Raw genomic sequence first — 13,483 nt, forward strand, 5'->3', positions numbered from 1 at the left:
GTCACCCAGCCTTAATGGACTCATAAGAGATATGTGTGTTCAGTTGCGTCTGCCTAATGTTTACCTTAAGCTTCCAGTAGATTATCTAGTCCAAGCCAATACGATCTGTTCCAGTTTCAAGACTGCAAGGGACTATGGAAATAGCCTGCCACTCTGCTCTCTTGTTTGGTACACGTGGCTGCTGTGGTCTAACCATGTTGAGTAACAATGAAGGCCCAAGTTGGCTTCGTGCCTGGATGCTTAGAACATACTGCAAAGGCTGTGTCTGATCCCCATTCATGAAGATGTGCTTTGCCCAGAGTACTGGAAGGCTCCAAGTTCCGGCCTTTCTGGTGAAGGACTTACCTGTTTTCCATTCTCAGTTGCGTTTCTCTGGGCACCAGAACCAATAGCACATGCTTTAGAATCCTCAAGACTGAGTTTTAGCCTAAATTCTTGGGGATTCCCCTTTTCTGTGGGTGGCTGTGCTCCTGCTCGCTCTCTCCACATTGTGAAGTTATTTTAGACAAAATGTTTGTCAAGTTGTGGCTGACGACTTCCACCTGTTCTGAGAATGTGTAGTAGGCGGCAGCTCCAGTTCAATCTGTACATGCTGTTTATAGCGCTTGCTTGTTTGTACTTCAGTAGGCTTTGCTGTTCTTCGGGTCTTCGTGGTTAGATTACGGGTCTGCAGGTGTTTCTTATCAGAGAAAAGTCCCAAACTTAGTGACTTTAATAAAACTTGATGCTCCTATTCGACTTGTAGTCTTGCGGCCTGGCGATACTTGTTTGGAGTAGGACCCAGCACTTCAAAAATCTGCAGGTGTCATCAGTGTGATTTCTGACATTTCTGTCGATGCCCACCCCAATTAAAAAAACAAACAAACTATTCAGTCATTTGTCCTAAGCTCTTTTCTGATTTCATTGTTCTTAGCCATTGCTTTAGATGCTGGAGTAGACACTGCCTCCTCCTCTTACTCTGACCTTCTTAGCAATAAAATGATGGGTGAAGAGTAAGATGGTCAAGTAGGGATTTGTAAGCCAAAAGGACCTGAGGTTAAAGTCCTGTCCATGCCATTCACTCCTTTAACTGAGCCTTGGTTCTCTCCTCATCTCGTGGTTTTGATCATTTGTATGATCGTGTTATCTGGCCCAGAATATGTTAGCCATAAGATGATAGTGAAAAAGAAGGACCCAAATCAGTTTCACCAAAGTCAAAGATGCCCACAAACCCAAACTATTTGTATGTGCTGTGGAACCAAGTTTTTAAAATTGAACAATAAGGTACATTTAAAATTCCTCCCTCATTTGGACTTTGGTCTGATCATCATAGTAGGTAAAACAGAGAGCTTTTTGATGTAGACACATCTTTGACCACTGACAAGGCTGGAAAGTTTGTCTTCACTTAGCTCTAATTTACTGGTTTTTCACTTTTGTCAGATAAAAGAAAAAAAATCGGTGGTGTTTTTTATTGTTTAATTTTCCTCTTTCATCTGTTCTTTCTTTTCTTCTCTGTGCACAGTAACAGTGATGGCCACTCCGTTCTGTTACTTGTTCTGAGAATGTACTCTTGCCAGCACTGAAAAATGTACTGCTAATTACACAATTATTTTATTGTGTAGCACTAGTTGAAATATCCACCAAAGAATTAATTTACTTAAAATAATTTGAACTGAGCAATTATTTTTATAACCACAGAATTAGCGTACAGTACTTAGAGGCCTTTATTCCCTGCTCTTCATACAGCAGTTATGTAATTAGTAGTAAATTTTTTTTGGGGGGGGTTGCTTTCTTCCCAAAGGAATAATGTCTTCTCTCTGATCATACATACAGAGTATAAGACCATACACCTTCATGTTGAGTAGGCAGTTTTTCATAGGGCAACTTGGATTTTCTAAATTCTTCACAGAGTGACCAGGTTAGGGCACTGGAGAGAGACAATGTGCCTTGCAATGAAGCGTGTTCACTGGTGCTTTGTATATAGCGTCATTTTTTTTCCCCATGAAGAAGATTGTAGTTTAGTTTTCTAATGAAGTCCACATTTCAGGAGTTACCATATGATCTCGAATTGATGGTATTGAAAGAAGAAATCCAAAGTGCCCTAAAGGCACTGGTGAAAAAGCAAGGTGTAGGAACTGACAGGGTATTGAGATGTCTGATTGAGATGTTTCAACGAACAATTCCAGCACTGGGAGCACTCATTGATCTGTGCCAAGAAATTGGGCACTGACTAGAAGAGATCTGTATTTGAGATTATTTCAATTGCGATCCAGCAGAATGTGAAGATTATCTAACAATATCATTAATATCACACACAAGTAGTTTTGCGGAGAACTATTAAATAGTTGCACCAGTACATCAATAGGGAACTACCAGAAATTCAAGCCAGATTCAGAAGAAGATAAGAAATGAGGATTATCAGCTGCTGATATAAAGGGCTCAAGTAGAAAGCAAATGTTTTGAGAACAATGATGGCAACAAATGTACAAATGTGCTTGACACAATGGATGTATGTATGGATTGTGATAAGAATTGTACGAGCCCCCAATAACATGATTAAAAAAAATAGAACTAAGGGGGAAAAAAATGAGGATTATCATTGCTGATATTAGATGGTCTTGGCCGAAGGCAGAGGATACCAGAAAGATTTGACTATACAAAGATGTGACTGTACAGGTCATAAAACCATATGGATAACACTGTCTAGCATGGGCATTCCAGAAAATGTAATTGTGCTTATGTGGAACCTGTACATAGACCAAGCGATAGTCATATGAACGGAATGAGGGAATAATATGGTTTAAAATCAGAAAAAGTATGCATCGGGATTGTATCCTTTAGCTGCTCTTTCTCAGTCTCTTTGCTGAGCAAATAATCCAAGAAGAAGACTGCAGGAAAGACTCATTAACATGTGAAATGCATCCGACACAACTCACTTGCTGAAAGCAAAGAGTACTGGAAGCACTGATGAAGGTCAAAGACTACAGCCTTGTCTGGATTACACGTGAACATAAGAACATAGATCCATAAAACTGGACCAACAGGTGACATCATGATAAGCAGAAATGATTGACATTGTCAAGGATTTAATTTCGCTTGGATCTTCCACAATCAACATGGAAGGTACAATGAGGAAATATGATATATTGCATTTGGAAAATCTGCTTCAAGGGACCTCTGTAAGTTAAAAGCAAAGATAGCACTTTGAGGACTAAAGTTCACCTGACCCAACCCATCATCTTTTTAGGGCCCATATGCTTGTAAAAACTGGACAGTTTGAATGGAAGATTGAAAGAGAATTGATGCAACTGAATTATTGTTGGCAGAGAACATTAAATACGCCTTAGACTCGTCGATGAAAGAAGCAAATCTGTCTTGGAAGAAGTACAGCCAGAATGCTCCTTAGAGGGGAGAGCCGTGAGACTTCATGCTTTGTGCGTGTCATCAGAGGGACTAGTTCTTCACTTGATCTTAGCCAAAAGCGATAAAGGATAAGGGACTAGTTCTGGGAGAAAGACTGTGACTTGAACAAGTTAAGGGTCAGAGGAAAAGGGAGATCTGAAGAAGGTGGAGCGACAGGAGCTGCAACAATGAGTTCAGACATAAGAAGGACTCTCCGGATGGTGCAGGACTAAGTAGTGTTTCAGTCTGCTGTACATGAGTCAGGTTCCGCCTGACAACACCTAACGGTGCAATTAAAAAACAATTTCACGTGGGTTTGCTTTAACTTCTTTTTAGGCAATTTCTTTGCTTTGAATTTCCAGAATGGACTTCTTCCAAATAGAGTTACATATGTTATTAAAATACAAAACACCTGGAAACAATATCTAGAGTTTTAGTAATGTTTACATTTCTTTGAATTGGGGAGTGGAAAGATACCCATAAAATGTTGGGAAATAGTAACAGGTCTTGCTTTCTAAGGACGCTCTTTATGTACTAAGGATCCCCCTTTTCTGGCTGTTCCTGCTCTAGGAATTACAAAGTGGACTCTTTAGCAAAATGAGGAAGTAGGTTGGTAAATACTTTTTCCTCCTCTCATTGGCACAGTGATAAAATGTAACTATTAAACAATTCACTTGCTTTTCCTTTTTATTATTTGCAACATAGATTTGTGTCCATTGGTTTATTCATTCAGCAGACACTTAATGAGCACTAAGTACGTGCTAAGCACTAGGCAGGACACTGGGGATACAAAATGAAAGAAAAGTTTTTGGAAATTAAATTTTTGAATGATCCATTTCCGTACATTTTAAGAGCTCATCATTTGCTAAGTATCATGAGAGGCATGAAAGGCATTAAAAGTTTCTTCTGTCAGAAAACTTAATGTAATGGGAGAGATCACATTGACATGAATACTCAACATTTGTAGAGCAAGGGTGAATTAATGTGAAACCTGAGTACAGAGATTCAGGGTGCAAAATAAAATGGAATCTTGAAGAGAGGGTGAAGATGGTACACTGTCTTGTGAGAGAGCCAGTTAGTTCCCCACTGCTCCCTTGTGCTTTTGAACACCCCTTGGAGTCTTGAATGGCTGGTGGAGACACCATCCCTTCAGTCTTCAGAGTGCCACACTCAGAGTGGCTGGAACCTTTAGAGCCATGAGGAGCCTCAGCATGCAGGCACAGTGTGCCACCGTGAGATTGTTTTCTGTGGATCATGTCAGGTGCAGAGGCACATTGAGATTTCTAATGCCATCATTCTTTGCAGATATGTATGATCAAGTGCTGAAGTTTGGTGCCTACATTGTGGACGGTTTGCGGGAGTGCTCCCAGCCTGTGATGGTTTACATTCCTCCCCAAGCTGAGCTGCGGGGAGGCTCCTGGGTTGTGATCGACTCCACCATCAACCCTCGGCACATGGAGATGTATGCTGACCGAGAAAGCAGGTAGCTCTCCTTCTTTGCTTCTACTAACTACCTCCAGGGGCCTTCACACTGTTGGCTTCCTCAAAGAGGACATTATAACCAAGAGAACTTTATTTGAGTCTGTCTGTTCCCAAAGGACTCCAAGATCAGAAAAAAGAGACTTTCTAAATCATATCTGCTGGCATGAGAAGGAAATCAGTCTGCAGTAAGGCGTTCTCAATGTGATTTCCCATCCAGATTCTTTTACCAGGAAGTTCTCTTACAAGCACCTTTACACTCAAGTGTCACCCCCCACCCCCACCCCACTCCACACACAACCCTTTCTTATGAGAGATTGATGATCTCTTAGTTCTGTGGCAGGGGGAGCTTCAAGTAGTTGGAGTAAAAGACTGAATTGTTAGGAGGCTCTGAGCAGTCTCTTACTCTCCCTGGGCTGCTACTGCAAGTCTGGAGAGAGCTGGGTGGTGATTACAGCCCACCAGTCTGAGGGTGCAAACCAAGGTTCCCCCCATCCCAAGGAGAGCAGTGTCTCATTCTGAGCCTCCAGGAGGTTTGCAAACTGCAGGATTTGCAGGGCCCAGGGAACAAAGAGCCAGAAGGGAGCAGCCCGTGTTCATTCATAAGCTCTTTCACCCCTTTAAGTAGATAAAGTTCACAGCATATTTATAAGTTGTGTGCTGTTTCATACATCCTTCCACAGTATTAAGCATTTGTTTATCCCCCCCCCCAAAAAAAAAATAGCCTCTACTGCCTCCAAAAGCTACTTGGGAAGGCCCAGTAGTTTACTGTTGGTCACTAAGCTTGCATTCTGCACGTGGGAATTTATTTTTCTTCTAAGTCCTAACCTAGCCTTGGGAGTTGCTAGCATGGCTGCTCACTGAAATGTTGGAGGTTCAGATCCACCCAGGGGCAGGAAGAAAGGCCTGGGAATCTCCTTCCAAACATTCTGCCATTAAAACCCTTATGAAACACACTTTTACCCTGACAGGCAGATAGCAACTGGTTAACTGGTGATAAACCTCGCCTTGGTTGACAGATCACAGAGAATTTTTCTGCAGACTTTGGAACCAGGCTAGTATACTTACTTCTGTATTTGTTTTCTTACCTGTAAATTGGGGTAATACTCGTGTATTATCTTGCAGGATTCGTGTGAGGATGTCAATGTAAACTCTTACAGTAGGATCATACCCATAATAGGCATTGGCTATAATTAATTTTTTTAAGTTCAAAGAATGCATTTAGTTCTGGTAGTGGAACATTATCATTAATACACATAGAGGTAATCCTTCGTAAATAAATTAGGGTGAAAATTGAAAGAAAAATAGAAGAAGAAGTAATCCTGAAAACACTTTTCACGTTGATCATTTCCACAGCAGTTGCCAGAGTGTTTTACCTACAACTTGGCCTTGCTCAGAGTCTACCAGAGAGTGACAGCTGATCAGCCTTGACCCCTCATTGTACAGTCTTATGCCTTCATCGTCCCCATTCTATCCCCAGCCCCCATAGAAAGCAGTGTGATGCCTGTCACCTTTGTCAGCTGCCGGTGGTGAAATCTATATCTTCTCCCTTTGTGATAGAAGTTGACCTGTGTGGTAATGGGGATTATTTTGATTGCTTTTTTTTGCCAGGCCTTTCTCATACCTCACTGCCTGCTTTTCTCTCCATAAAATATGTGGGGGCTGCGGGGAGGGTGTTAAAAACCGTAATGGATCTTCTAGTTCCTGATCCACAAATTTTAACTGGTTTCATTCTGTTGTCTCTTTCCTTTAACATGCCTCTGTTTCTGTGTTGTTTTATTTTCTTTCTTTCTGATCCAGGGGATCAGTTCTGGAGCCAGAAGGGACAGTAGAAATCAAATTCCGCAAAAAGGATTTGGTGAAAACCATGCGTCGGGTGGACCCAGTCTACATCCACTTGGCTGAGCGATTGGGTATGTCTGCTTATCCTCCTGGCGAATCAATGAGCCATTCAACTGATTTGTAATGAGTGCATTCATAGGCCAGGGGAGGAGGCACTGAAGCATTTGATCAAATTCATGATAATCTTTATTTACTGTCTCCTGTATGGTAAAAATCCTGGTAGAATAGAATAATATGTGTTCTAGAAGATAAGTGGGCCCGCAAAAGTCATTTGATTTTTCTGATAATTCCTTTAGTTCAAATTGTCCATCTTTCTAGGATTGTGGATGCCCTTATAAAGAACGATTAGCTAGAAGTTGCTCTTGAGGGCGGCCTAATCAAGCAGAGAATAGGCTTGACTAAAACATGTCCTCTTTCTGTGTGTGCCCTGGACAGCCATCCCCATTTCTGAGGGCTGAGATGGAGATGCTGAAGGCACAGCCCTCCTGGGCTTGTCCTGGTGCTGGAGAAATGGGGCCAGGTGTGCGCTGTGGGCTCGAAATCCCTGTAGTGGTTGCTCTGGGCACAGTCCTGCTCACTGCGTCCTGCTCGTTTGGGGAGCGTTTGGAAGGTACTGGTGATGGGAGTGTAAGATAAAGCAGGGCTCCGAGAGTTGAGGCGATCGATGGTCAAGTGAGTTTCCGCTTCTTTGTGAACGCTGGTTTTCTGCCCAGGTTCATCCTCTTGCTATGCTAGTAAAGATAATGTCTTGAGAGTTTTTGTTTATTAGTTGGTTAGGTTTTAGTTTTCTAACAGAATGGAGAGATTGTCTTTCAGAGATAGCACAACTCAGTGAGGGAGTGAAAAGAGATACACGCACTCACTTATGTTCCAAATACTAATTACCGTAATCCTATTTGTGGACTCTGGTCTCTGTCTAAAGAGTGTTACCTGTTCGCTGAAGATCTAGGCGAGGGTTCCCTGGGCCGGCTGCCTGCCACAGTGGACATTTGGGTTAAAATAAACCCTGTTTCTGTGTCCCATTGTTTGCCATTAGGTAACCCCCTAATGTAACCACCAATTACTGTAACTCACCACAACCTGATCCTTTTATAGGAAATGCACACAGGCAACAAGAAATTGGCAACATTGTTTCTAAAATCTATTGCCACCGGAATTGTTGAGGTGGGTTTTTTTTCTTCTTCTTTCTTCTCCAAACAAGATAATTACTTCTGACCAACCCCATACACTTTAATTAAAGTAACGGGGCTCAAGAGCAAGTCACTTACAGCTGTATGGAGCTTGAGCTCTAAAAGCTTCAGCCACTGATAAGCATCTCACTTAGATGGCGCATAATTGCTCCCAGCACCCAGCGATCGTTGCTGCTGTTTGTGCTACTAATTCTGTACAGAGGCAGCAACGCAACAATTGCAGGACACAGCGAATTGCATAATTTTCTTTTTCTTTTTTCTTTTCTGCTGGTTTTCTTTCTGGCCAATTTAAAATTTGTCAAAGTCGGTCTTCTTCTGGATCACTGCCCTTTGATATTTCGCGCACTCCATTTGCCACAAACAAGCCGCAGGGCCGCAGTTCATGCTGACTCTAGCAGAAGCCGAGAGAGCTCCATTTATCTTACACTGCCTGCTGAATTCCTACTCATTAACTGGGGGTTCACTGCCTCTTTTTAACCCCCCAATGGCTGTTATCAACCCTTCAGAGTAACTGGGTGTTAGCAAGAGGGCGCCTCGATGACATCTGTTTGCACAACGACTGGGTGGAGAGAGGTGTGGGGCTAGAGCTGCTTCTCCTGGGGGAAAGCCATCCCGCTTCCACTTTCACCCACTGCCTTGTCACCTGGGGAACCCTGGAAGGGGAGAGGGAGGGGAAGCGCAAGTGGTGGCTGTTTAATCATTTGTTACAAATCATCTCATTATCAATTTCCTGTTTGCGTTGAAGAAAACCGTATTTATTTACTCAACCTTGGCCAAAATGGCTCTAGAGAAAGACTCCGTCCTCCGTTCGATGGGAACCTGGTGCTGGCCCAAGGCAGCTTGGGAGCCAGAGCAGTTGGTCTGGAGGACCACAGTGTCCACGTCTTGGTTGGGGTGCTTGCCGGTAAATGATTTAACTTCTCTGAGCAACATGGAGACCGAGCCCTTCAGAGTTAATGTGAGGGTCAGGTGGTTAGGCATTTGCTTTGAATCCGTGACAGACGTAAGGGCTGTCACCACTGCCTTGACCATTAGAAGCAGGTGGCCAAGCTTGAGTTAGCACATCCTCTGGCCCAAGCCCACTGCTAGGTGGGCAGTAGAGGAAAGGCAGTATCAAGGAAGCAGAGGATGTGGCCTCTCAGGGGGTTTGCTGTGTCGGAGAGACCAGGAGCACCCACCCAGTCACAGCTGCAACAGCAGATCTGGGGTCCCCTATATGTACTGAGCCCCAAGAACATTAGTTTGACTTCTTTCACAATGCTTAAAACTGCAGGCTGACCAGATGTTTTTCTCAGAAAATAGGTGAAAATTACCTTCATTCGATATTGGGAAGTTGAAGCAAAAAGAAAGGTTTTAGCAATTATCCAACATACATGCAGAGTCAGGGCTCAGAATGGACTCCTGCTTCTCTCCATTCCATTTTGCCTCCGACTTCCTCTCAGCTCAATCCCAAGACGGATCTCAATCACACAAGGATCTGTTCCTTGTGGGTTACAGGCAATTCCCCTGAGAATCGGCTGATTCAGGAGAAACCTTCAGTAGTGGATGTTATCTTGGGCTCCTGATCTCTAGCTGCCAGCCTCTATGCTGGGGCACTTGCTCGCCGATCGGCAGAACGAGCCAGTGTGCACCCACGGACTGGGTCCAAATTCCACATGACTGTTTCTTCTCCAAAGATAATGAACAATATCTAATTTCTGAACAGCTAGCTTCATTTCCCCCTTTTCTTAAACTTTTTGTAATTTGGAAGAATTCATTTCCTTTTAATTTTTTTAATAGCCCTTTGTCTGTTATATGGTTAGTTTGAGTAGGAAGGTGGTGAATTACAAAGTATAAAAGTCTGGCAGACATTTGTTCCTAGGAGAGATAACGGGGAGAGCTACCACAGAAGGTAAAGTGAATGAACTGAATAGAGTCCAGAGCCTTTAAAGTCAGGACCAGCTCTGACCCTGGATTCTCAGACCTGGGTCTCAGTGGGCTCGGGCACAGGTAGTTAGGTCGCTACCACTCTTGGTTGGCTTCAGGAAATTGGTTCCTTCTCTAGAAGGAACTTCTGCTCTAGGCTTTTGTATATCAGCGCCCTTCCTTCCTTCTAGCCTGAGTCACCCCCAGGTGCAGCTAGAGGACTGTAGAGTATAACTGTGTCTGTCAAACCGTAAGGGATATCTTCTCTTTAGCAGGCAGCATGGCAGGACATAAACTGTCCCTGGGCTCAGGGCACTCGGGGTAAACCACTTTTCTGGCAGAGGTCTCTGTGCGTCTCTCATCAGGACAGGGTAAGCTGTAACGAGCCAACGGGCTTGCTTGTGAGAGGCAGAACATAGAAACTGGGAAAGACCGCCATTCAAATACTCATCCTTAGGAAATGTCAACTCACCCTGGCACCTGCTATAGAGGAGTGACCCTCACCGGCAGTGTGGCCACCACACACTGGGTTCTGTATGTACATAGGCCCATGAGAAACAGCATAGTTTTTATATCGTGGAGTGGATACTACAGTCTCTTGCCTTCACCTCCATCACGTTGATTCAGCGTAATGAAGTTGCAGTACAGTATTGACAACATTTGGGGGAACACCGAAACCCACAGATTCCTATAGAACAGAGTAGAACTGCCCCCTGTGGGTTTCCAAGACTAAATCTTCAAGGGAGCATCTAGTTAGCCTCATCTTTCTTCTTGAGAGCAACCGGTGAATTCAATCTGCCGTCCTTGCAGATGGTGCGGTGCCCAGTGTGCCACCAGGGGCCCTTTTGGGGAAGAAGGGGAGGTTCATTTTCATCTGATCCATTCATTCAATTGCACAGGACTTGCCTCCATCCAGAAAACAGTGACACTCGATTCTGTTAGGCTTCAAGACCCAAGACCCTGGCGGACCCTTGGTTCCAGTGAACAGAGCTTTCTCTGGACTCCAGGCTGTTAACAGAATGCACCTAACAGCCTCTCTTCCCACTTGACCCCAGCTGCCCCAGATCTGTGGTCCTCAACCTGCCAGACTCAGGGAGAACACATTAGAGAAAGAGACTTACCGAGGCACATTACCAACCAGAATCTAGAAAGTTCTGTCTGTTGCCTGACTCATGGGTCTATGTGCATGTGTGAAGCCAGGGTTACAAAGGGTTGTTTGTTTATTTTTATTTGGAAAGCCCTGGTCTTAACTAAGGACTTTTTAAATGTGTACTGAAGTGTGCTGACACCATTGCAAAGAAAGTTAGGGTTAACCATCCCTTGAGAGGATTGCTGTTAAAATCAATATGCAAATGCAGTCGTATTTAGATAGGTATGGCCCCCTTTGAAGAAAAGCAGATATATGAAAATGGGATTTTCAAAAATAAAACTAGATACATTGAGAGAAATGATTCCCATTACAAAAGGATTATTTGCTTTACCAAAGGATTCACTGCAGGGTTCCTTCTAAATAGCCCCCTTAAGGCATTTAAAACAGAATCTGATTTACGCAGTTTTTCAAAAATGCTTTTGTGTAAAGAAAGGCACACCTGTTATGGCTATAGAAATAGTTTTGCAAGGGTTTTTTTTGTTTTGTTTTTAACACCCTATCTTACTATCTTTATAGAGAAATTTCTTTCATCGTAGAAAATGTGATTACATAGATCTTTTAAATCGCTATTTAGGTTTGTACTCTGAATCTTAATAAGATTCCAGCCTTTTTCATGCTGATTTTTCAGTCTGGTGGTTGAAGTATGTACGTATGTTCTTATACCTGAGATATTCAGGAGCTTTGTGGGTTATGGTGGCCTAGTTCTTATCTCTAACATCTTAAGTATTTAACCAATAACAGCAAATTACTTAAGAGAAGAAATACAGGTCCAGAAAAGTTAAAATTGGGTTTAAAGTTACACTGGCTTCTTATTATAACTTTTAAAAAAATGTTCAGCTGGTTTTTTTTCTTTGTTCTTGTTTAATAAGAGTTTGCTTTGTTTACGAGGGTAGGATCATGCCATGGATGAAGGTCGCCTAGTATGTTTGGCTGGGCAGAGCATGTCTAGTTTGCTCATCTGCTTTTTTTTTTTTTTAGAACTTTGAAAGCCCGTCTCCCTCAGGTAACCTGCTCTGTAAAGTAGGACTAGCCTCTTCCTGCCCACCTTCAATATTGTTTTATGGGGTTATCACAGGGGGAGTGTCCCTCTGCTAGCTTCTCGGTGGCTCTGGCCCCAGGGAGAAGGCTGTGACTCTTCATTGCCTCTGGAAGCAGCCAGGCAGGGTGCTGTGCACACTAAACCATATTGTCCAAGGAGCCAGGCTGTTGCTGTTCAGTTAGGTGTCAAGGAGTCTCTTTCGACTCACAACAACCCCATGGGACAGAGCAGAAGTGGCTCATCAGATTTCCTAGCCTGGATCTTCCCAGAGTTGACCGCAAGGTCTTTTCCCAAAGAGCCGAGCCACTGGGTAAGCTCAGCCACCATTACCACTATTTCTTCCAGGTTGCTCCCAGGCTCCTCACACACGGGAGACTACCCCTGCTGTGTGGTGGTAGAGCAACCCTGCAGGGGCAGAGTAGAGAGGTTCACCTCTCAGCTTGCCATTTCCTTGGTTGTTTTCAAAACAAAACCTTTTTATTGTGAATTATCTGAATGTTTACAGAGTACATCAGTAGTCTCACATTCAACAAGCCATACACACTCTGTTTCAACTCATCCATTAAAATCTTATTGTATCACTGTTTATTTGCTTTCTCTCTCTGTCCCGTTTCCATTCCTCCCTCTTAAGAACCTGATGATCGGGTAAATGCTAGCTACTCTTTTGCTTTTTTTTATTGGGGGCTCTTAGCTGTTTCCGACTTTTGTGGCCTTGAGTATGCTACTTAACTATCTTGTCCCTCAGCTTTCTCAGCTGTAAAATAAGAGACCCTTAGATTTGTTGTGAGGGTGAAATGAGCTGAAAAGCACTTTAGAACAGTACTGGCACATAGCAACATCTCAATGTGAAATATTTGATCAAAGGAGTCATTCTTCATCTGTATTTAATTTTTTACATCAAAAAGTATGCGTTATAAGGTTTTTAAGATTTCGTGAAGACCTTTTACCTAATAAGTATTCAAAAGGAGGGGATGGGGATAGCCTGCCGCGCTTTTCCTGTGCCAACCTTCTTCTAAAGGAGGATTCTAGAAGAGAATGCTTTCTTCTCTGTGGCCTATTCTTGAATGCACACACACACACACACACACACACACACACAAGTGTGCACATATACACACACCGACGTGCTTTCCTAAAAACCCTGAGGCCCTGCAATCAGGCTCGAAAAGAAAGAAAACCATTCCAAGATATTTAATTGTACAGGGAGCTTACAGGATTGATCAAGAGCTGAGCTTTTTACAATAGTCCAGTGAATAAGAAATGCTCCTGACAAACGATCAATGATAGGATAATCACTCTTTATCCCCTCCTCATTCTTACCTTCTTTCTTTCAGGAGAACAGGGTTCAGAAGTCAAAAATCTTTATAGACGCCGCTTTTAAATTAAGCAGAAAATAGACATTGACATATTTGTTAATCTCCCCTAAATCATTACCGGGGCTGGCTGCTTTGCTGTACAAGGAGAGAAGGGCCCTCGGTGTGCAGCACAGGGTATAAC

The 13,483-nt window shown here is 43.1% G+C and overlaps 1 protein-coding gene across 7 annotated transcripts in view; it reads left to right on the plus strand.

Moving 5' to 3' along the window:
- Window positions 1–13,483, plus strand: part of ACACA (acetyl-CoA carboxylase alpha) — a 318,090-nt gene that overhangs the window by 284,680 nt on the left and 19,927 nt on the right. For all 7 annotated transcript variants that reach the window (XM_075561440.1, XM_075561439.1, XM_075561438.1 and 4 more), the window contains 2 exons: window positions 4,687–4,864; window positions 6,661–6,773. In XM_075561440.1, the coding sequence (XP_075417555.1) occupies window positions 4,687–4,864; window positions 6,661–6,773 (291 nt within the window). The remainder of the gene's footprint in view (window positions 1–4,686; window positions 4,865–6,660; window positions 6,774–13,483) is intronic.

This window comes from Tenrec ecaudatus, chromosome 10 (assembly GCF_050624435.1).
Source record: "Tenrec ecaudatus isolate mTenEca1 chromosome 10, mTenEca1.hap1, whole genome shotgun sequence".
Lineage (NCBI taxonomy): Eukaryota > Metazoa > Chordata > Mammalia > Afrosoricida > Tenrecidae > Tenrec > Tenrec ecaudatus.